This window comes from Macrosteles quadrilineatus, unplaced genomic scaffold (assembly GCF_028750875.1).
Source record: "Macrosteles quadrilineatus isolate MER2022 unplaced genomic scaffold, UCM_ALF_1.0 Scaffold_2__2_contigs__length_208266976, whole genome shotgun sequence".
Lineage (NCBI taxonomy): Eukaryota > Metazoa > Arthropoda > Insecta > Hemiptera > Cicadellidae > Macrosteles > Macrosteles quadrilineatus.
Genome location: NW_026542595.1, coordinates 161,922,895 through 161,949,021, shown reverse-complemented (window position 1 = coordinate 161,949,021; position 26,127 = coordinate 161,922,895). Strand labels below are relative to the sequence as shown.

Sequence of the window (26,127 nt, the reverse complement as noted above, 5' to 3'; positions counted from 1 at the left end):
GGAGAAAAAAAGCAATATTCCAGGAATAAAGTTAGCAGAGTATAAGAAGTAAGTGTGCGCCCAGCTGTAGCCTGATGTGTTTTTCTATACATCTTAAACTAAAACCGATATCGGCACGTCGAGCCTTGGTAACCTTTTAGAATTATGAGACGAGTTCTTTGAGCTTTTTGTGTATTGAATATTATACTTTTATCATATTCTGTTTGGGAACGATATGTTTAGGTAATATCATATTTATTAGGTTTTTTTTTATTATTTAAACATTACACGATCATTGTAAATGATTCTATAACTTGCTGATACTTAGAAGTTAATAATACAGTACAACCAAAGTTCGTTGTTTTGCCGAAGATGTTTTATTATAAATTCTTACATCTTTAAAATTCTGTTTAGGACAGGCACAATCACACGTACATTAAATTATAGACTGATTATTTAACTAGTTTAATTGGTTATTTAACTTATTATTTAATTAGTTTAACTAATTATTTCCGTTTACAGAGTGATACTATAGTGACAATATTTTTAATTTTAAGCTATACAATAACTCGGGTGGAAACTTAGTGGCCTCCTTCTTGTTCTGTTTGCTAATTATTCTTTTATGACATTTTGTCCACGTTTAAGTCATTTTGTAGACCTCACAGATATATCAATCAATAACTTATCAATAAATTTAACATCATAATATTGTGTTTGGTGGTTGTGTATTTCATACTTCGTTCTGAATAATAATATCCATTCAAGTTTTGCCAACAACAAAAGTAGTGTACCTACCTGAACTGATCCCTGCCGTTGAGCATTTCCTGTTTGATGCTGAGGATGACCGGCCCCAAATCCTCATCGTTGGTGAAGTAGTTCCAATGTTCGGTCCCATAGAAGTACTTTTCATAAGTCTCCTGCTCCACCGACGTCAGCTCAAAACCTCCGTTCTTCTCCCACTGTTCCTCGATTGTCGTCTTTTTCCTGAAATTACGTCGATATATCATACCAATAAAAATCTCTAAGACGGTTCTAGACATTGAAAGTTTTACCAGAAAAGTTTTAGAAAAACGTGGATTAGATTTAATAAGTTCTTGATGAAACTTTGTGTAAATATATTTACAAATGTATTTTTATTCTTCAACTCTCTGTCACAAAAGACAAGTACTGATCTATACGGTAAGGTACAGCGAAGTACCGCTAGGTAAAAGTCACGGGAGCAGGCCAGTGGTCCCTCAGCGATAATATAATGTAGACGTAGACTCTCATTCTCGAACTAACAAAGTCAAGCTTATCAGCCCAAGACGCTACCGCTACCACTGAGCTACCATGTACGGATCGAGGGTCTTAGCTTAAAATGTAAAAAAATCAATCATTGAAATAGTTATTTGTGTAACTAGTGAGCAAAGTGGCACTTTGCTGCACACGAGAGCAACGTTTACGGAATGATCTCGAGTGCAGCAAAGGCCTTTTGCACTCGTGATTTTATACATTATATTTTTCCTACAGTCACTATAACGCATATAAATAATTAGTCTTTTAAACACAACACGTTTTTAGGTTCAGCTGGCAACACAAATAGGTGCCCTAGAGAAAGTAGTCCCCGGTCCGTATCACTCCGCTATTTATTCCTCGGCAAGTAATGTGCTCCGCGACTTCAAAAAATAGTTCCGTATATTTTTGTAATTTACAGAGGTTTCCGCGCCTAAACAAATGCTTTAAAGGTATTTTCTTGTTCATTAAGATCGTAGGAATGTTTTAAAAACGTTTAAAAGAAAAGTCCAGAAAGTTCAGAAACCCCGAAAAGAGAACATAAACTATAAACACGAAATGTCAGGTTTAATCGTAGTTATAATAGTCAATCAGCTGCTCATAGTATTATTATCTTTAAGTGTTGCCAACCTTTTTCCAAGCGTACACGGATTACGTGCATAATAGAATCACGCTGTTTTGTGTTGTTTCGTTGGAATCCTGATGTGTGCCAAAGTATAAACCGTACGACAAAGTATAAATATGCAGCAATTAGCAGCTGTCTGTACTATAAACAGTACAAGGAAGCCAACTTTGACGGGGGACTGTAGGAAAAATGTATTTATGTTCTTTAGTTGTTTTCGGTTTTTATTCTTTAAACTGATATTTTCATTAAACACTTCTAATAGCGCTTTCACAATGAGGATATAAACTTGAATAATTTTGAAAAATAAAAAAAATCTAAGCTTTAATTTTAATAACGTTGGATTGGTTTTTAGTATATCTGTTATAACCTTGTTACCTCCTATGTGCGGTTTGTGGAGATCTCAAATACGGGTCACTTTTAACTGAAAAAAATCTTAAACTTTTCTTGCTAGATGAAACTTGAGTCCCATCAACTGAGTAGGCGACTATTACCATGACCTTCTTTATTACGTTGTTGCTTTGATCACCATAACAATGGACTGAGGGCAGTGAGCTGGTCTAGTGGTAGAGCGTAAGATTTCGGTCCACGTAGTTCAGGGTTCAAATCCCACTTACCCCCAACGGATTTTGTCTAAGTGATAATGCCGCAACACGCCGTAGTCCTAGCCTGAAGTAATATGGGAAATGATTCCGGGCTAGAACCTTGAAGAAAAATGACAATATACCGGCCATTGCTACGTTGCCACTAACCAACTCCACGGCCTTTTATTGGAGGAGTCTATGTCTATCTATTTCACATATCTAACATATATTGGTGGTTGGTAGTGTTTCAACTAGTATAACAGCAATACCCCATTTAGCTCAGTATGTTTCCAAAATAAATATTTACAAAGGATAGAATCATGAATAAATGGAGTGTTTATTAATTAGTTTTTTATTCATATTATAAGATATCATCAAATTTAGCTATATTTAGGTAATCCACCTAACACAATAACATAATTTAGAACCCTTTCCTCTTTAAGCATATTGAGGACATAAAGAGCTTTCCATTTGCATGTAGCAGGGGCTGGTAAAGTTATTAAATATAAAATTAAAACAAAACCAATTAAATGAAGGTGGCGCAGACAGAGGGGTGGGGTAACAGTCCCATATCTCTTCAGCAAAGTAACCAAGAGTGTTTTTGAAACGGTTGTTTGTTTTACCGCAGCATCGCTTGAAGCATCTGCTCTCAACTAGTTAGTGGTATTCAAGAGATTGTTTTCTTTTTTAGCAACGGAATAGTTTAAAGTTTATTGTAGCGTTTTGTGTATATTCGTTGTTGTTGAGCTTTTAATAAAGTGGATGATTTAGATAAAACAACAAGATAGTATTTATAGGTTATTCAGCTATAGTCAATCTTGATTATCTATTATAAATTCCTTCAGGATATTTGATCTCAACTTAGGTTGATTATTTTAAGGTCACACACATTTCATTTTCTTTCATCGGTTTTAATGAATAACTACTTTAATAAAAACTTAAGCCGGACATCTAAACTCCAGCGTTTTAAATGAGGTTAAGCTAGAAACACTCGACTCATTTTTGTAATGTAATAAGAGGATTAATACAAGCAACAAATCACAACTTTGCAGCCAGGTGTTTAAGAGATCTGAAAATCTCCAGGGAATGTTTCCAAACTCGAGCCTGGATTTTACCTAATTTATTTATAATTTTATGGCTGTATTTCAAAACTAAACTCTCTTACCTAAAAATCTACTACTTAAGCATACAAAGCTGGAAGTGGACAAATTCACAACGTATAAACAACGAAGTAGGTTATAACAACTTTAAATTCAGGCATATGCACATTTTAACTGTATCTTCAGAAGCCGGGTTAGGTTAGGTTAGGTTAATTCATAGGATCAATCCCCTAGATGAAATATTATATGTTAACAGCACATCCGTTTCAACCAGTTCAAAGTATCGTAAACTAAAATAGTTGTTTTATTAGTCATGGGATTATTAGAACACAATACAATTGTCATTGTTATCAAAGGCAATTGAATTCTACCGTTTTGGGACATGGAAAAAACGTGCCTAAGACATAAACATATGACTGGTATATTCTGTGACATTTATTTTGCAAATTATTAGACCCCTACTACATGCCCCTAAGAGTTAAAAAATTATAAAGAAAATAACCAATCAGAGATTAAATTATTTATTACGTGTAGTAAAAGTAGTTTTAAATTGTAACAACGTAATGGAAACTCATGTTTTTGATTTTTACTAAAATATGTTGTAATAACAGTTTGTAAATTGAAACTTTAAATAAACGTTTTCTCTTGAGGTTAAAAAAGAGACTTGTTTGAATGTCCTATGAAATTACTAAGGTTTTTCGCGATTAAACCTGTTTTGATAATTGTCAATTATAACGCAGTAAATAAAAGAGAATAATATGAGAACTATCAATAGTTTTAAACTTAAACTAAAATACACTGTATTATTTTATGCTAACGTCCTGGCAAAGTTTATTTTCAATCATATTCCTACGTTTCAATCCCTCTTATTTTCGTTTTAATGATAAAGACCATTTAGAAAGCCAACAAATAATAATTAAAACAAAATAACCCAAGGTAAGGCTGGAGGCTGGCGGGGGTCCATGTAATAGCATCGTATATCAACTGCAGGCACTACTACCAAGCTGTCTGTGCTCTTAAAACAATAATTTACCACCATAATAGCTTTTTAAATAATAGAATTAGCTCTCGTTTGGATTTATGAACAATTTAAATTACAATACCGATAATATTTTGTGTAAAAGTAAAACTCCGCTTTATATTAGTAGGTTGTAGAGGTGAAAGTCTATTAGTGTGATAAAAGGTGAGAGTTTAAATTATACGATTTTTACGAATTTTGCCTGTCAAAGGTTAATGAACCATATCCTTTTAGGATATAAAGACCTCGGTCGTTCCTCTATAGCAGCTATAGACATCCTAGAAACACAAGAACCCTGGGCCATTTCGAGCCGCGCAGGTTTGAATGGTACGCCACACCTACCGGCGCAAACCACGTGATCTTTTCGTTCCCGCGCAGGTTGTTTTGTCCTTGGGATGTCTGTTTACTCTATGTTCACAGTAATATGAAGTTTTATTCTACAAGTAGGCCTATGAATCACATTCTATCAGGAACACTGATCTTGCTCGTTCCTGTACATCTATAGGAGCTATGTTTCCTCTATGTTCACAATGATGTGAAACTTTTTACTCTAAACGTAGTATAAACACATCCTATCTGGTCACTCACCTCGGTGGTTCCTCTTCCTCATCATCCTCGTCATCCTCCAGCAGCATGTCTCTGGAAGGCCTTGCATCCTCGGTGTCGTCGTCGTCTACCCTGTCGTCGTCCCTGTCGCTCTCGCTCTCGTCCCAGATGGTGTCGGAGGCGATCTTCTGCCGGGAACATTCTATCCAGTAGCCGGGCGTGGGGATCAGGTTGTGAGGGAACTCCTCGCAAAACTCATCTGTAAAAAAACTACGTAGTCAGAAGATTTGAAATGAAATTACAGTTTGGGAAGTTTGTTATTGTTGTCCGTTCCTAGGAGTTTTATGTGGCTACATAATATTTTATTATTAACATATGCTCTATGGGTTGGTTAACTATAAAAAAAATAATCGATGGCAATCTTTGGGAGGCATAATTTTTATTTCTGCTGTGGTTTTTCGATACGGACGAAATGAGAGCATTCTACTGGCTGCCATGGCGTGACGTCACTCTCTTCTCTTGAGGGAACATCAATAGCGCAACGATACTACATGCAGCCATCGGTGTTTGTGGTGTAGTGGATAGAGTATTCAGCTGATGTACAAGAGGTAACCAGATCAAATCCCACCAGTGACTGTAAATTGTTATCAAAGATTTTGCTTAGAAAGTGATTACTTCTTAACTGTACATATTTTTTCGAATTTAAGGCATTTATAATTTAATTTTATGAACAGAACAATTGTTTCGATTTAAATCTACATTAGATCTTTTCATTATCCGCAAGTTTGGTTAGTTAGGTTAGGTTATGACAGTTTATTTGCATTATTGATATAGTTAAAATATCGATTTTTTAAATCCAACTGAGTCAACAAACAACAGAGTGACGTCCTAATCCTCAAGAGAAGAGAGTTACGTCACGCCATGGTAGCCAATAGTATGCTCTCATTTCGTCCATATCGAAAAACAGCAGCTTAAATAAAAAAATGTGCTTTCGGGAGTGATGTTTTTACGTCTTCAGCAACAAAGAGCAATACTTCACAGTGAATTAGAACGCTTTTAGAGATAATTTGAAGACATAGGACCTCATTATAATTTTGTTCACCTTAAACTCTGAGGATTTAATATGAACTAATATGAATTTAAAATGTAATCTTGTCACCTGACGTCAGGACACTTTATGTTTTTCAGGCAATAAAAACCTGACGAACCTGACTTCAATATTCATGGCATGGAAGCTTAGATGCAAAGTATCAAGTAAATGTTTTAATGTATCGGTTCACGAACGTTGCCACAAGAGATGTATAACAGCCAACATTATACACTAAATAAAATACAGTCGTACTAATAAATGTATAGAAAAAGTCGTGTGGATAATGTTTAGAATGTTTGTTTACAAGGGTTGTGCATATGGATTCAAACAGAATACAGCCGAGTCTTATTCAATAATATCCTTCTTTATATTTTTTTCCTTCAGTGATTCGTTATTCCATATGAATTAATATTTGAGAAAACAGCCGTTAAGCGAGAAATATTAAAGGAGAAACGCTGTTTTTGTTACCCTTCAAATGTCCTTCTATTAAAAATAAACACTAAAATCATTTAGTGACACATGTTGTATTATTCAAATGACATATAATAAGTAAAATATAAATTAGTTTATGAACATTCTTACTCTTAAATAAGATTTATACACGAATCACAGCTTCATATTAATAAACTGGGCATTAAATTTAAAATTCCTCAAAACTACTTAGGAGATAAAAATTACATTTAATCCAAGCAGTAACATTTTAATAACGGAAAAACCCTCAGTCTATGCGAATTTCCATTTGCCTGATTGAATTTCCATTAAAACATCTCCTTAAAAGTAATATTTTTCTATATTAATTTGAACGGAAGGTGTTTTTGGTCTCTGATGACCTCAAAACAGAAAAAAAAATAATTAGGCCCCGGGTCCAGATCACCATTAGACCTAGGGTAATAACTTCCCATTTGGAAACTTTTCTAAGAACAAAATAAACTTAAGCACAGTAAACACTTTTAACCAACGTACAGCAAATTATTTCTCATTATTATACTAGAAATAAACACGGATTAGCATTACACATCAGATGCATTTAATTATAATTTGCTCTTAGATTTTGATTTAATTACTAACAAAGAACTTTAAAAAGTATAATCTGAGTTTCTTTTACTTTATGTCACCTAAGGCTACAACATAAACCCAGGAAGGGTGGTTCCAGATTTTTCATCAAGTCTGTGTTGAGTGACAGGTGTTGAATAAAGCTGTTCACCAGACCGAACTGAATTGCGGAGAGAGAATCGCCTCTTAGAATGTTATACACGAAAATTTGTTTACGTGGTTTTTAAATTTTTAAAGACCTAAAATGCTTTAGTGTAGCTCTTTAGTCATAAAGGAAAAGTGTTTAATCGTAATATACATAGTCAGTGGTACAGTTATTTCAAAAACGAATTAAATATACCCTTTTCTTTTATATCAGTTAATGCTAACAGTATTGCTATTTATAGAAATAGTTTAATAATATTTTTACCTACGGCCGTTTTTTAAAGTAGCCGTTTTAGTTCAGTTCTTAGAATTGAAAAGTTTCCCATAACAGCATTGTTTACTTTCTTAACAGCATAGTTTTAATAATAACAACACGGGTAACGGACCAATGATGGAATTGTAGTGTATACCACAGAAAACATACTACTATAACCCAGAATGCCAACCGCATGGTAAAAACCATTAGGGCAACGCTGGTGGCGCTGCCTACGGATTGACGGGGAAAGCTCTCTCAAAACACTTAATGCTTTTTACTATGCGGTTGGCATTCTGGGTTATAGTAGTATGTTTTCTGTGTGTATACTTAGGTTGGGCGTTTGTGTATTGTTAGTTGTAATGTGTTAGTTAAGTTTTTTTTCACCTGAGGTCGGGATCAGATTCTAGATCCCCAAAACGTTGTGTATTTTTTTACAATCGTGATGGAAAATATCTGCAATAAACCTTTGAACAACTTCAACTAATCAGTTCAGGCTAATTTAATTCTTGAGTTGTGCAATTAGTGTTTGGTACAATGTTTCGTTGCATCACTGCATCAGTGACAATGAGAGGTTATAAACGAAAACATAACTTCTCCTAGAAGTTATGAGCAGTGATTAATAGTAATAAAACACTGTCGTAGGTAAAGAAGTGTATGCAATTCTCGTAAATAGTGTTAATGACCCTCGTAGAAGTTTTTAAGGCACTCGCCAAGGCTCGTGTCGTTAACACCGTCTTTAGGCAATCGTTGCGTAAACTACTATAACTGCTGTACGAACGGATAAGAGTGAGAAATGATTGGTTTTACTCAAGATAACACGATAAATCTTACGGCAATCCCAAAAATTAAGTGAAGTAGCTTATACTATAACATGTAAAACAATACACTTTACAAACGATCAATAAGTTGTCGTATATTTCTCTTTTAAAAAATCGTATCACATCACATAAGGAAATGTTGTGTTATTGACGTATCCTATAAAATACATTTGAGCTTGTTTCTTAATATAAAAAATGTGGCCTTTTTTAAGTAGTTTTTGAGATTTATAATAAAATAAAAAAGCGTATTCATCGGATATTGAAAACCATAAGGGATCTGGTGAAATTGTAACCTTAAAAATTAATATGGAACACTAGGTGGGTAAATATGACATGAAGAACTACACTAACTGTATAATGTAGCTGTGGCACTAAAGTTCTGATCATGAATCCAGCAGTCAATGCTTGTACTTTTATGGCTCTCCCTGGTGGATTGAGCAGTTTTCAAAGTATGAAGTAAGTTCGATTACAATGGCTGAGGCCCTGGATTTTAAAGGGAAGTTTTAAATTTGTTTATTTTAGATTATATTTTAATACAAACTGGTGCAAGTACGTTATACAGAATGCTTTTGCAGATCGAATAACATTTCAGTGTTAGAAACCACGAGATGTATACACTTTGTAGGACACAGGGTGGAAATAAAAGCTAAACAAAGTTCTGGTGTTATGATAATGACAGATTGACAATCGAGTCCGTTAATAATGATTTGATTCAGATTTCCTAGTATTATTTCAGTTGAGTTAACAGCAATCTCAGAGGCTTAGTCCTTTGTTACTAAAGGCCTGTAGTCATGCTACAGGGTGCTTTGTCACTAAGCAAGCTGTCGACACATGTTACAAGGTTAATTACAAGTACTATTGACTGGATGAGACACGACTTGTATATTGTCCAGTTTGGCTACTAGATCTTGTTCCTATCCGTTGTAATATAAGTAAAATATTAATTTATTTCGATTTACAAGTTTATAAAATACTTGGTGTAGTAAAGACCTTAAAAACTCCTGCAAAAATAGCTAGCATATCATATGCTACAGACGCTTACATGTATTTTATAATCAATAGTGTCACCACAAAATTTGTTGTAAAATAAAATTTCATTCATGTTAATCAGCAGGGTGCAGTGTAAAATAATAGACGCATAAACATTGCAACTTTTTAAGTCGTTCCCACGATACCAATTTATGAAATATATTTATTAAAGCAATTCAATGTTAATATTAGAAAACAACTATGGTTTTGTAATACAAACGACCAATAACAGCAGTATATTTTAACAGAAGTTGTGAAAAACACATCAGTGTTTGGTACCAGTGATAAGTTAATGTGATACGATTCTATTTGGATTTAACTATTCGTTGTCTATTTACCTCTTTTAACAAATTTCGCATATGCATACTAAAACATTTTCTTAAAATTTAGGCACGGAGCTCAATGTTTGACATCCATTACACTAACAAAAACATCGTCTAACACAAGGTTAAAGTCGAAGACTTATTTGAACCTGCCACGGGTTCGGTCATCTCCCCCCCCCCCTCGTTCATCGGTTGGTCTTGTTGTCTCAAGTTTTATACACCGATGCTCAGAAACGTTCCCTATAATTTTCTTGCAGTTCTACGCCTTTCCGCAAGCAACACTTCGTAATTTCTTTACTATCTCTATTGCAATTAAAGGACGCGCACGACCGGCCTCTTTGGAGAAATGTGTGCAAAATTATTTTCTCCAATATTCAAGCATATTTTACATCAATGCATTTACCATGAATTTATCTTCTAAAGATTGGTTTTAGTCATTATTCCTTCAACAACAAAAATCTATTTACATAACGCAATTCATACTTATTTAGCGAATCTTTCATTCGAGCATGACTATCACGACAATACTGAGGTAAAATAGGTGGTGACCGGATAGAATAATATAGTAGTGGAGATAATTAAAAGAGCTTTACTCTACGGTAAGATTTGATCTAACTTACTTCGACGGTAGATCGTTGGAGTATGGTATGCAAAGCAACTGTATGATAGGCATATTTGTACAATCTATAAATAGGACGTTACAATACAATTTCGTTCCACAGAATGGAGTGTGATAATTAATTATCGTGTCCGAAATAATTTACAACAGTAAAATGTGCAGTATGAGATACACACATTCATTCCTACACACACAAAACGGCCGGTAGTTCCAGCGCAAAACCTTGTTCCACAGTGTGTTACGAAGAACGATAGTTATCGTGTCTAATTTCAGTCAAATACTGAGGCGTGTTTAATGCACATATTTGTACATCCGATAAGTTATTGTTCCAGTACAAAATTGTGTTACAAAGATCAACGGAATACGATAGTTACCGTGTGAAATGTTCAGCAAGCAGCAGAGTGGAGTATTGGTTATGTCCAGCTCCAGAGAGACATCAAAGGAAGGCCCGGAGCGGGTGACACAAGTATTGTAGGGGTTAACAACATACTCGAACAACCAACATTAATATCGACCCTGTTACAAAACTATTACACAAAGTCCATTTCAAGTTTTATACATTTATTGGTTAGAAATTCGCTTACAATAAAGCGTAAATCTATTTAGTAATTTTGTTTCAGTACATTTCTTATAATCTTTGTCGGTACTAATCCAATTTTCAATCAAATAACACGAGGAAACCGAATTTGGAAACTATTGTAGGTTTGAAATAAATATTTAACATGAATTTAGGGTGACAATAATAAATGTATTTTACACATGTTTTAAAATACAGGGTTGAACTTAATTAATACTAACACAGGTATGTGACTTTTTTGTACGATCGATTAATTATTTTATTATAGTAAATAAATTATACGAAAATCTTCCTCAAATGTAATCAATCACTAAAGATAATAAACGACAACAATTTTAATCAAAATATATTTTTCAAGCTTTCCCAACCCATTAGAGATAGAACTCGTACTTAAAAAGGTACTAAAGCAATGGTCTACTAAAGATATCATGAAACCTCGTATTTATTTTCACTTTCATCAAACAAAGATAAACACGTTTATATCATGCCCAAGGGTAACGTTTACGTTTTGTTGGTAAATTAAGTTAAATGCAAAGTATACAATTCTGAGAAGCAAGAAACGTTTATTCGATAAGTGAAATGCTTTGCGTAAAACCTCTCTTGAACCTTTTATGTTTTCGTTTATTCTCGTCGCCTTGAAGGCAAGACAGCGAAGACAACGTTTTAAGAAAAGCAATGATGACTATTCATTTGATTGCATAACAGGTAGACTATATTCTTTACTACAACCAAATAGGTTTGTTTGAATTCGTGAAGTATAGAATTAAACACAAAAAAGAATTTTCTTTCTTTTAAACTTTTACAGGCTGGGAATATTTTTTTAACAAACTATTCATACATGTTTGTTAGATGCACAATAAGCGCTTTAAACAGAATATCTGGCTAATTATTCAGTATTAATAATTTATATCTCGTTAGTATTAATTGCACTTGGTATTACTCGTTGGTATTTCGTTCTTCAGATGTAATGCGAAGAGGGTCAATAAAATATAGTTTACATGTATACGGATTTGTGAGTTTTATTTAGGCATTATCTAAAATATAACCTGTTATCATAACATTTCGATTCATAGATTTTTTATTGATTATAGTGAACAACACGAAGTGTGAGGAAGCACCCGACAGTCTATTATTAGTTTCCTTAAAGAAATATATTAAGCCTCAGGACTTATCAGATCAGTAATAATTATTCCAATTCAATCTGCTTAAGCACACTTACCAAACAAATCGGAATAAACCGAAATAGCTTACACATTTATGTGAAGTAAATTACTGAATTACTAGGAACTACACACTTTTGAAGTCTGACTAGTATCTTACGACTAGAATCTTTTGAAGTCGGGGGTTCTTTTATGTTCTTTTGTTTCATAAAATAAAAGGCGCTCACAAAATAGTCCGGGGCTAATGGCTTTATTGGATTGGCGAATGCCAGAGGAAGGTAGTTGGATTACATTATGACTTTAAAAGTATTTTCTATTCACAAGCCTCCGGGTTTAATAGGGGATTCATCAATAGTTCCTTGCTATAAACCTAAAAAATAATCATTGGTTAATGTAAAACTTTTAAACGGTTGCAAGATAAATATTTTATAGGGATTATATGTATGTTGATGTAAGAAATGTATGTCGATACAAGTTTACAAGTTGTCTATTAATACTACTTTAGAAATTTTCCTATCTATGTCATTCTCGTTTTACCAACGTGTTCGGTCATACCAACGTGGTATGTACTATTGATTTGATGCCATTTTAGTTTGTAAATACATTTTAATTTTTTTATCTTCTCTGATAGAGTTATATAAATTTATTGAAGCTTACACACAATTTACAACTTTAACCTAATTAGACCCAAGTTAGTTGAAATACACTAGTTCAAAATAGAATCTGAGTTCCACGGTTCTAACAAAAGTATGAATTAAAAACTAATAACAAAAGTAACTATTAATTTTGAAAGAGTTTCTATACATACGATTTAATCCGGACATTCAATACGTTTAAGAAGCATTAAAAATGTTTTTACCAAAGTACTAAAACGCCCGAAATACCTTTTGTGAACATTATTTCAATCTAAATTATACTGTATAAGTTGATAAATCAATTTACTTTAAGGCCAGCATATGCGATAGCAATGGACATAGGTAGATTATCATCAGTGATTCAAACACATTTCATAAATCTTCTGAAACTATCTTATTCACTTCCAAACTATCCTTCAAGCCAGGACTACTAGTAGTCCTGCCTTCAAGCAGCCGAGTTTAATTTTCTAATCAACATTTTCAATTTTTATACCTGCAATTGTAAGCTTTTAATCCGTAAAGAAACTTTGGATTTTAAAAAGTTGTGTGACAGGTGTAAACGCTTATTATTGTTTTAAGCAGTTTATAAACATACTTTGTATTTAAGTAAAATTACATTCTAATCCCAATGAGTCAAACTACCTAATAATAATCCTTAATTGTATTTTTTTTTTCAAACGAATGTTGATAATCCATAAAAAAATGCATATTATGATCTGAGCCTGTTAAATAATTACGAATATACTGTATGGGCTAGGAGTTAGATTGGAAACACAGTTGCGAATACAGGTTATCAATGCCTATTCATTAACATGTTGATTTGATTAATCAATGCGAATTACTGATAAATCGACACTAGCCTAATTATCTACCATTTCTTTTTATTTAACTTCAAACTGAACAAACATGAATTAACATTAAGTTTATGTGCAACATTTTCAACATTCAGTTACCAGTCGTTCCATTACCAAATCCACCCTTAAAAAGAAAAGAAACCGGGATGTATGGGGGGAGAGGATGAGGTAAGTGATTCAGAAGAAGCGTTAGGGTGAGTAAATTTTTCGATTGATTAAACTAATGACTTGGAAAGACATTCAATCAATCAAAATATTTTTGCATCAATCTGAACATGAATGATGAGCTAATGCATGTTTTGTTCAGTTTTTGTTGAGAGGTGGCCTCGTCTTGCACCCACCAATAGCATAAATATAAAAAAAAATACTTTATAGTTTGTGAAACCTATTTTCAACAAGACAGGGTTAACTTTTCGTACCGAAATAAGTTTTAAAAAAATCCTAGAACTCGTTGCATTGGTTGACACAATAGTTTGTTGGGTTTATTCATTCTCATTAGAAAACATATTTTATAAGTTTACAAAACAAAAAAAAATATCATCTCAATCATGATTTATTAACAGAAACATTTAGAATTTATGGTAGAAAGTCATGGATATTCGTATATCATAGAGCTGGTGAAATGTATGTGATATGTTTATGGCGTGATTCAAAAACACCTAAAACATGAGAAGATTTCCTGTGGGACATATATAAAACTGGATGTGGTGGATTCAACACACACTGCACTGTACTGAACTAGTTATAATTGGTCATATAATTTTATTTACAGACTAGTATTACTCAAATATCTAGTATTATTTTCCGTATGTATTCTAAACTGCTATTTGAAACCTATCGGCGGTTATTAGATGGTAGTGTAATACTACTCGTTTCTTTACTGTATGATCAGATCCATCAAAGATTTATTTTACACAATAGTTTTGTTATGTGTTTGATAAAGGATAACGTGACGGATTTGATAATTTGTGAGAAGTATTAGTGGAAATGTTAACCAGTGAAAATTATATATCAGCTGTGAAACAATTAGTTCATAAAGGGAGTTAATTTTCGAAAGTTACTTATGAACCTGTATTTGGAAAAATGATTGAGTCATAAATACAATTTGCAAATGATGAACTGCAATGGAAATTCCATCACATGGCTTGATTCTTACCAGAATTAAGAAACGACGCTCCAGATTACAGTATCTAAGTCTTGTTAATTTTTGCCACCTTTTGCTAGCTTTAAACTTTTTTAAACAAATATGTAATGGATACGTCTGTGAGCCCTGTTTGTAATTGATAACAATTTTTATTTTCTGTTGTATAAATAATTGACCCATATATTTTATTCATAGAAATATAGACATAATAAAACACAGCGTACAACAAGCAAATATTGCTTAAGCAATTAAAAACATTGATAAAAATAGCATTCAAACCCTTGGCAACAGTTTTATTTTATCAGTTATAAGCCACTGAACACAAATTGGGATTTCCTTAGGGATAAATGAAGCCGCTCTTGTGGCGTTTGAGCGTTTGCGTTTATTTTGTAACGTCCAACCACAAACCCAACGAACATACAGTCCCTGTAAACGAGGATTTAATCGTGATTATATTCAATTATAAAATAATTGTTGTCAAAGTAACGCCTCTTGCAAAAATTTGGGTACGATGTTACTAGTTAGGTATTTTAATCATACAACGAGATGTAAAAAAATGTAAAATCTAACTGGAAGTCTTTCAAGGTGGTTAAATCATAGGCTTTCAACATTGACGATTGATTTAAAAGGAGTCTGCCTTCAAACAAACGCTGCTAGTCCATTGCATTAGATCATAGCCACCTCTAATACAAGGCCGTGACGTTCGAACTGGCAACGCCGCACTCACCCGCCGCCTGGGTCCGGCACTCGTGCTAGGCTATAAACATCAATGAGAGTATTGCTGCTCTGTATCAATGAATCAAAGTATTTAAATTACATATTTTAATGAATTTTAGGGTATGGTAAAATAGACAAATTAGAATCTAGGGTTTTTTATTTAGTGAAAAATTGCAACATACCACAATAAGTCTAAAACCAAAAATACTAACATAATGTTTTTGGTTGCATTTATCGTATTGTAAGTACGATAAATGTGGAAATAGATGGACTTTACATATTTCCTTTTGTTGATTTGATAGTCTAAACTATTATGTATAACAATTATGTATAACAATGTATTAGAGGTGGCTATGATTAGATGCATAATGCTACCATGCTAGCAGCAAAGATATAATATTCCATAGAAGACTAGGCATTGAAAATGGAGTATTATAACGATAGGATTCTATACACTTTGCATATGAAATGAGTATAATGCCTAGATATTCTATAGAATGACCACAGGTGTGTCAGGCAGAGTATTAAATAAAGTATTTGTCAAATAAAGATATTTACTCATCAGTATTGATTTATTTAGTATGTAATTAAGTTAGATTGGACAAATTTTCTTTGATTTCAGATTGGATTGGCTAATGCAAAAAAACTAATCAAAAGACTTGAAAAATCCATTAGAATAATGAAATACTGTATTTTGTATGTGGTTAAGTTACTTTATTTTTAATTAGATAACTTAATGCCAAACAAGGACACCAAAGTCTAAAAGTAGTCCTAAACAGAGTATTTGATGCAAACAGAAAAAAATAGTTTCAAGCCAATATTAAAATGGCTTTTGAATATTAATTTCACTATATTTCTCAATATAAAAACAATTCAAGCTTACTTTGCAGAAATTATATTGTTTAGTCAAAACATCCTTTTAATTATTTATATAATGTGTTGATTTTTAGGCACAAATATTAAGCACATACACTTTCAACGTAAGTAGGCCTATACAGTTTATTTACAGATTCAACAAACATAAATGTTTATTTTTATGAGAGCGAGATAGATAGACAGAGATGTAGGTAAGTCATATTGGACAGTCTATATACTTAGGGCTATGTAGGCACAGAGCCTAATTATTGTACACTGTCAATGTGGACAGTCATGTGAGTATAGGGCTTGATCAACAAAGACGATGAGGATTTTAATTAGCATTGAAAGGTGTTGTTAGCCTAGTGGTTAGCGTCTCGGACTTCGTTGCGGGAGGGACGGGTTCAATCCCCGCTACTTAACATTTACTATGTGTTTGGACAGCTTTTTCCTTAGAAGAATTTGTACTTACGTCGAGTTCTAGTAAATGGCGTAGGAAAAAATAAATCAGATAAATTAACTACAAACAAGCAAGCCGATGATCAATGAAACCAAGAAACTTCTACTGGTAAATTCACTTTGTATTTTATTGTAGTACTTTTGCATTTAAAAACATTAAATAAGAATGGATGTTAATAAGCGAGAAAACATTTAAAAGGTTTTCCAAACCCACCTCTACATCTTTAGAAGTATTTTACAGCCACTTGTTAAACGAAAGGATTCCCCATAAAATAGCCAACGGTGAACGGTATAAAATTCAAGTATGTAGATCTAATAGTTGATTCAATAACGGTACAGTAATTTTAATTTTAATACCCTACTATACACAGATTGCATGTATTGGCCAGAAATTTAATTTTCGAACAACATGTATGACTTTTTACACAGACTCAAATGGTTTGATGTTGGATATATATACGTTTAAACATTTAGGTTACTGTCACTGATACTGTTGCTTCATTGTCATTCTAATAAAAAAAGTTTAATTCTTTGTTCGACTATCTAAGTAATTATACATAGAAAAATAAAACAATTAACTGTCTTATCAGTCTAAGTCTTATCTGTCTTACAGATGATTTATACTTATACTTAAATAATATAAAATACATAACAATAGACAATGAATAATGTATAGTAATCATGTTTAAATTAAATAATATGTATAAGAAACTTTTTGGATGCTGTTGGTGAATACACCAATACTTATTTTCCAATCTTCATCATTGTTAGTAAATAGTCTAGCGTCAATGTTATTTGTATCATATATGAAATAGAATTCAGCGTGTCTGGATTATAAATTTTGTTTAAGCAAATATTCAATAAATTGTACATAAAAATTAATTATAAATATAACAATAAAATTCAAACAAATATATCGATGGCTAAGTTAATTTTCTTTTTGACTGAGCTTAACACGTGCAAAAATTTTAAAAAATGGTCCCTTTTCGGAAGCCTTTTCCCACTGTACACAGTTAAGAAGTTTAATCGTAAATTTCAATCCAACGGTACACTGGTGTTATGAGTTTTCGTTACAAAATTATACACCGCAGGAATAATAGAGTGGTGAATATTTCATTTTAGTTGCACCTCGACATTTAATTAAAACGTTACTGTGGGCGAAATTAAAATACAACGATCCTCTAAAAGTAAACATGTTTTGAAGCTTTTTCAAACAGAACATGCCCACAACATGACCTTGTTTTTACTCTTTCAGGAGATTAACAAGTTTTTCGTTATGGACAGTCATTTTTTTAAAATTTACAATTGACATTAATCGTTAAATTCCCTTTAGGACCTTGCCGTCCAGTGACTTGTTTTAGTAAAAAAGTATGTATATTTATTAGAGCATGGAAAACATTTGAAGTTATGCTGCTGATTAAATTGAGGTTTCAATAATTATTTGTAATTTAATTATTATTCTTTATTTTGATTACATTGACAGTTGAGGTGAATTTAAAAACGTGACGTGAAACATCTATACCCTTAAAAGAGGAAGTATGTACGAATGTATATAGCCAATGGACTCTGAAACCATTCGACAGATTATAATGCAACTTTCAGGCATTATTAAGCATTATTCAAGAATAGGTTGTGTGGAGTTTGGTTTAGATCCGTCAAAAGGGCTCCGCTCCGCTCCAGAGGGGTCCAATGAGGGGTTGTTTAAGGGGTCCAATGTCAGACTTTTGGAACTACAATTTTAAACATAAATAAAATTTAAAAGCAAAAGTTTATTTTCCACCAACTGTTTTGTAGGTTTAAATCATCACAACATTCTCTGTTGAGGTGAATTTACAAACGTAACGTGAAACATAACATAGGTTTTTATTTTCAAATATTAGTTTTGAATACTTACTAAACACATAAGCACATTATACCAATCAGATAACTACACAATGAGCCCATTATAGCGGAAGAAAATATTTTTTGTAAGTTAGCTAGGTTCTATGATATCAAAAAGCTATATTTTTATGCTTTTTAATAAATCAATATTATGAAGATTGAGCTACTATCTTTTATTTATCTGTTTAAGAACCAACGATAACTTAAGGATTTTATGGTTTCTTGCAGTGATTAGTTTTACGTTAGCTTCGCCCTTTGTTTAATTCAGTAATGTGTATAAAAAGAATTTGAGCTGTTATAATAATGGATATTTACTTTATGCAGTGTATAGGAGTACAAATAAATTGTAGACACAAAAAAACATGTTTTCATGGGTGGTAAATACAAATATGTACAATTTCAAAGTTACTAAATTGGTTTACCTTATGGTTGCCAGATTCTTGAAAATTATGGATTTCTTGCTCTATGATAATTTCGCCACTGGTGTGGCATCTTCAGGAGCACAGTTTATACAACATAATACAAGCACTATTTACAAAACATTTACATTTTCGTTTGGATGACTGTTCACGGTGAGGTCGTAGATACCCGAGCGCCACAGGTACACCTCCTGAAGATGTACACCACCTGTGGCGAAATTATCATACAGCAAGAAATCCATAATTTTCAAGAATCTGGCAACCATAAGGTAAACCAATTTATTAATTATTCGTTCTTGAAGCTGGAATAATACACAAATTATACAAAGTTGCACTCAGCACACTTGACTTGTACTAAAACCAATACTAGCCTTGTAAAGGCTAATAAGCAAGCCTAGTATTTGTAATGATATTTGTTGTAAGGCTAGTATTTAAAATATCCTTGTAAAGGAATAAATTCCGTTGTTGTGGTTATTCTAAATCATACCAATTACAATTATTATAGTAAGCTTTCCTAACTGTTAAATACTGTTAATACAGTATCTTTTTAGTAAATAAGTTACAGGTGAAAGAAATAAATCTAATCATAAAATTATTATTGTTTAGTAACGTATTGTTAAAAGTGAACAACAACATTTGAGGTAAAACGTGTTTACTTTTTCTACAAAAAATACGACAAATATATTTTATTTTACGAAATTGTATTCCTTTTAAAGACGTAATCTGATTTTATTACAAAACTGATTTTCTCAGGTAAAAACGTTTAAGCCAACGAGCCTTTCATAGGAACACTTCTATTGATGTGATATTGCTTTTCACGGGAAATGAATTTCAAAGAGTCTTTGACAATGAAAAATATTACGTTCCCGCTATGAATCTTTAATGTTGACTGTCCTTCCCTTTTATGCAGCTACCATTTTTCTCAGTAAACCTTCAGTAAAATATGAATTACATGGTTGGATATTTTGAAGGCTTATCAATGTTATTATAATATTAGATTAAATTAAACTGGTTCTGAAAAAAAATTCTCCCAAGACGTAGTATTCAGAAAGTGAATTGTTCATGGTTAAAAAACATCGAAGTGAAAATAGTTTCGTAGTTTTATAGAAAATTAGCGTAATGCATTAAAACTTTTCAACGATAAGGCAAGAAACGGATACAGAATTTAAATGGTCATAAATCCATTACAATTCAATCCCACTAAATTAAATTAAATCTTCTATTTCAGTTCTGAAATAACCATTTAGAAACTTATCCAAACCGTAATACCACAAACTTAAGTTTATTTCACTTACAGTTTTTTATATTAATAATTAATAATGTCCGAGTATTCGAATCTATCAATTATGTAAAGGATTACAGTGTTTCTTTTTACAGTAAACAAGCATAATAAATCATTTAAAAGTATTAATTAAAAAAAGACAGCGAGACTTGATTTTCGGTGGAATTAGTATACAGTGAATAAAAAAAAAATTATTTCAATTTTTTATTTATTTTATTCTTTTAAAATCTTTATTTCATGTTATAATATAAGCCTATTACAAAATATATAAACTCCTGACCCGATCGAATTCGTTATGCATGTACAAGCTGAGCTCCATAATGTGTGGAAGGAGTGCAACAATATCAGCTGTATTGAATTGTTGTTGAGGTTGTTTGAAGAAATATCAAACTAGCATTGTTGAAAACTCTATTAACACGTTGCCTACCAGCCGTCACCCCCCTCTCTATGAGGGGTCTTGTGTGACCTGGTAGTGAATGTGTTAAGTAGGATTAGGTACTGGGTGACTGACATGATTATTGAAGCAAAATAAAACTTTCTTTACTAGTATAAAATGTAATTCTATGATAGGTTGAGCACAGACTACAGTAATAAATGTATTTAAGTCAAATACTTTTCATTACAGACTTTGATTACTATTCATTAAAGAGTGTTGTGTCAATGAAAGATTTTTAAAGTAACATAACTCACGTATTGAAAACAAAACAATCTAAAACCAGTAAACTTAAACAAAGTAAGTATATGATATTTAACGTTAAAATAAATCCTTATAAATTTTCTACGAGGATGAACACTACGGTACATCCTCAGGACAGTCGATGAGGCTGCTACCGCAGTGAAATAAAGAAATTTATGGATTGCATTGGTAGTAAAAAAAAATTCAAATTCCAGAATTTCAAAAGCCATGACAATAAAACATATATGAAACAGTCGTTCGTTGTATAGCAGAAGTGAATTAGCTCATTACAATTTCAACATGTAATGTGAAGTAATTAAATAACAATGAAAATATCCTAAGTGGCCTCATGACCAATCAAACACGCAACAGAAGCCGGTTCGTTGTTGTGACATTTTATTTGCTATACAAACAAAGCGAAATCGAATTGTGGGATGTGTGTTGTTTGCTACACCTGAATAAATGAATCAATTCGCGAGGGACCTCTGTCAAAACTGTTCAGTAAAACTAATATCCGCAGGAGAACAACCGCCCTTTCCGATATTGGGGCTGGTATAATCTCTCAAAACCTAACCTCAACTTCCCTCGTTCTAGTTTGGAACAACTCTATAGCAATTTCAAATTTAATACCTTCAAACACTTTTTTGTTTAATTTTAGATTTATAGTGTAATTTCTGTATTTTATTAAATAACTATTTTGTAATATAAATGCGTTTAACGTCCATACGCTCCTTATTCTTACTACTTATTCTTCTTTGTAATTAGCTTAAAACGTGTGAAGGTATTTGAGTAGAACATGGGGATCCACAAAAACAAAACTAGTAATGTTAAAGCTAGTAATTAAATATGTTTCCTTTAAGTATAAATCGTGCAATACCAATTCCTTTTTTACTGTGGAATGCCATTAAGAATACAACCATACTGTATTGCCAACTACTAACACGTAAAATTAGTCTACATATACTTAGATGAAATAACACATGAATGTTAAGTATATTTTGGACATTGCAGTTCTATTACCTCTCTAACTGCTTAATTTTACATTAGGTAGACTCATGACTCACTAACATAGCATATGAATAGTAATACATTTGTATAATAATGTCTTAGACTATTATATTTTAAACCTGTCAGCAAATCAAAGCTGGGAAATATTTTAACGGTTACTTGACTGGGTTAATTGTAATGTGCAAACCCTTTTGGTTCATGAAGTATTAGATTTACTAACATTTATGATTTATTGGTAGCATAAATGGGTTAATCTAAAGGGAAATATGCAGTTTTAAAAGTTATTGCTGTTTAATATAGATTGCTCATAATATATTTCCATTGACTATTGCTATTAGATACTGAGTTGTATCATAGTCAAAAATATATTACCATGGCGAATCTAACATTTAGGTACCGTTTATTGCAATCTTATCTTACTAATATTATAAATGTGAAAGTTTGTGTGTTTGTTTGTGTGTTTGTTTGTTTGAAGTTCAATCCCGCATCAACTACTGGAGGGATTGGGCTGAAATTTGGCATGATGATACCTCACATTCCCGATTAACGTATAGGCATATTCTTATCTCAAAAATTCTTTCGGGCTCCGCCCCAGTGGCTCTGTAGTTCCCCATGTTAACCTTATGAGTATTCATATTTAAAGGGAATTAAAGAATTTAGTCAGCTGTTTCAACTTAAAAAGTTGGTTATAAAAGAGGAACTATGTATGTATGTATGTGTGTGTGTATATACGTTATGGACTCCGAAACCGCTTGACAGATGTAATGAAACTTTCAGGCATTGTTAAGCATCTTTCAAGTATGGTTCGAGTGAAGTTTGGTGCAGATCCGTCAAAAGGGCTCTGCCCTAGAGGGTTTTAAGTGGGCCAATGTCAGACTTTTTGATCTAAAATATTTACAAATAAATATAATTTTAAAGCAGATGTTTACTTTCACCAACTGTTTTGTAGGTTTGAATAATCACAACATTCTGTATTAGCATTAGTCATGATTTGAAATAGTGCCACAGTGTTTCTACAGAGTGCAGCACAGAAAACTATTTTACTTTTTAATAAGTCAAAATGTATTAAACCCCAATCGCAGCACACCTGTGCACTCAACAACGTTTAAATTCTCCAATGTTAAATATTAAAACGTAAAAACCTTTATCAAAGTATTAAACGATAAAAGGGATGACTTTTTTTAAATTTATGACAACAGCTAATTTGCAACCAAAAGGTGAGTGAGCGTAGCGAACGAACATCAACCTGGAGGCGAGTAAGCGTAGCGAACGAGCTAGCCTGAAAACAAGTGAGCGCAGCAAACGATTTCCAACCTGAAGGTGAGTGAGCGTAGCGAACGAACTTCAACCAGGACGTGATTGAGCCATGCGAATACTTATGAAGTTAAGCGGGGCAAAGCCCGCGGGTACAGCTAGTGATATATAAAGCATTAAAAAGTTATGATTTACCAACAGGGCAGCACTATATTTTTTTTGAATTTATGACAACAGCTAATTTGAATTAAGAAGCAACAAAAAACTGTGATACGCAATGAGACTGTCAAAGTAGGATTGTTTACAGTTATGTTTATGTTTTTAATTTAATGAATAATTTGTTATATTTTGTGATTTTTTGATAATTTATAGAATACTGTAAATTTAAAGAAGCAAATTTTATCAAACTGTGTCCTCCCTTATTGCAAACGCAAAGATTGAGTGTAACTGCAATAAGCATTTGATACTTATATGCCAACCCCGTACGAAGGACGGGTACTCTGCTAGTATAAATATATACGTAGTAAAAGATACTGCAAGAGACACACTAATTTTTACCAATAAAAACATAATATTTTAAGTTTTTCAGGACAGTTAGAATTAATTTCAATTTATTTTACGACAAAATGAAGCTCATAATATTACGAGTATAATACAAATGTACACGGTTTGCAATACTCTAGTTAATTCCAAACCTAATTAGTTAATGTAAGCGTCAGTGGCTTTGCTTACACATAGTTGACGTGTTTGTTAGATAGCAGCACTCATTAATTTTGGTGTTGAGCATTAAATAACGATGACAGTATAATCGACAGTGACTAGCTTGTATAGAATTACTGAATGCGGCTGAATTCAACAATAGGTTTCCTAAACATAGTTTAAAGTCTACAATTACTTAGAACTTTGTACAATAAAAAAGTGTACCAAACTTTAGTAGGAAACTAACTTTTGTTGAGGTGATGAGAAATCAGTCCAACTATGCTATTAATTCATAATACAATACGAATAATTAATTGTTTATTACGAATTAATTATATTAATTTATATTTTCATTGTTTTTGTTAGTTGGCTACAAACTAACGAAGAAGTACTAAGAGGTTTGAGTACTAAAGCATAACCTATTGGTCCTATCATTAAGCAGCAATACAGAAGTAGAAAGGAGTATACAAAACTATCGGTTTATTGTGTAAACCCCTAGTCTCTCATTAACTTAAGATGTAAATACATAAGTTTCGATTAATGTTAAAAGCAATAATGAAATGTAACCAGGCAATTGAACCCATACACCTACATACGTAATTAACACGATCTTTCCTTTATGAAAATGATATGTGAACGAACCAGACTAAGAGGAATACTAAGTACTAAATATACTCAGAGATGTGTGTTGCAGTCGGCAAAGTCTAGACGGAAAACGCCCCAGGCTACCTTTGACTTGGTTGAACTGCGTTGATAATACATCATTAACATCAGTAGGTCTTGCTAAGATATAATATTAATTACTATTGTTATGAATTCAATAGCTATATTTTATCTCACAAATACAGACAATTCCAAGAATATTTCCCAAAATTGTATATCGAGTAAATATAAAAACATAATTTTATTTCATAATGAAATAGCCGCGATAATGTCAAATACCCCCGCCGCAGCAAACCTGCCATCCAAGCGAATTTCCATTTGGCTGAATTGATTTTCAATTGATCTATTTAAATAACATTAGGTTTAACGAGTACCTAGGTTTGCTGCTACAAGGAATCTAATAAAGTGTGTGTTTTAAGTAAAATAATTATTGCTTAGTATAAAATGAATATATTTGCCAAGTTTGATTAAAAGATATCCATAAACAAGCAAACTACAACATTTTACAATATTCTCCATAAGAATAACATGGGAATTTTTAATTTACCATTTTTTAGTTTTCTCCGTAAACAATAACCGTACAAAAACACTTTGATATACTGAATTGTTTGTTTTTTTAAGCTCTTTAAGAAGGTTTAGAGAAAAATTGGGAAATTTTGTGTTTTGAGGGTCAAAAGTGAGAAAATAGTTATTTGTGCAACTAGTGAGAAAAGTGAGCAATTGACTCACTCGAGAGAAATCCTTACTCACGAGCCGTAGGCGAGTGAGGAATGGTTTCTCGAGTGAGGCAATTGTACTTTGAACTCGAGTTGCACATTATAATTTTCCTACAGTTACCATAAAACAAATAAATTGGTGAAGAAACATAACCTATTTTTACACAGAAGTGAACTTTTAATATAACATTAAACGTGAAGTGACAAATACAACAGTACAACAGCTGACCAGCTGATTTACAGCCAGTGCTGCCAACGTATTTCGCGCTCATACGACGTTGCCTGCATGTTACGCGCTCACTATTTCGTGCATTCACGTTGCAAATCTGGAGTGAGACAAAGTAATTAGAGTGAGACAATGTTAACATTGTCTCACTGATGAGCGAATTGGCCACTTTGCTTTCTCAAATCAGTGAGAGAACATAAACATTGTTAGGTAACTGTAGGAAAACCAATTTTTACCCCATAAAACCCCCCATTAAACCCTGTTCCCATGGTCCGATCATGCTGGATCGGATGCTGGATCGAACTCATTCAAGTTTATCCCGCCTTACACCTTCAAACCAAATTTCATCATAATCGGATAAAAATAACTCAAGTTGTCGTGTTCACGGACATATATATATATATAAATATATATATATATATATAAATATATATATATATATATACATA

General features: G+C 32.6%; 1 protein-coding gene across 1 annotated transcript in view; it reads right to left on the bottom strand.

The window, feature by feature from the left end:
- The window catches only part of LOC128986173 (uncharacterized), a 403,677-nt gene that overhangs the window by 90,727 nt on the left and 286,823 nt on the right, over positions 1 to 26,127 (bottom strand). Inside the window, exons 8-9 of the mRNA XM_054406359.1 lie at positions 5,164 to 5,380; positions 775 to 963 (exon numbers count right to left, since the gene is read on the bottom strand). Coding sequence (XP_054262334.1) covers positions 775 to 963; positions 5,164 to 5,380 — 406 coding nt within the window. The remainder of the gene's footprint in view (positions 1 to 774; positions 964 to 5,163; positions 5,381 to 26,127) is intronic.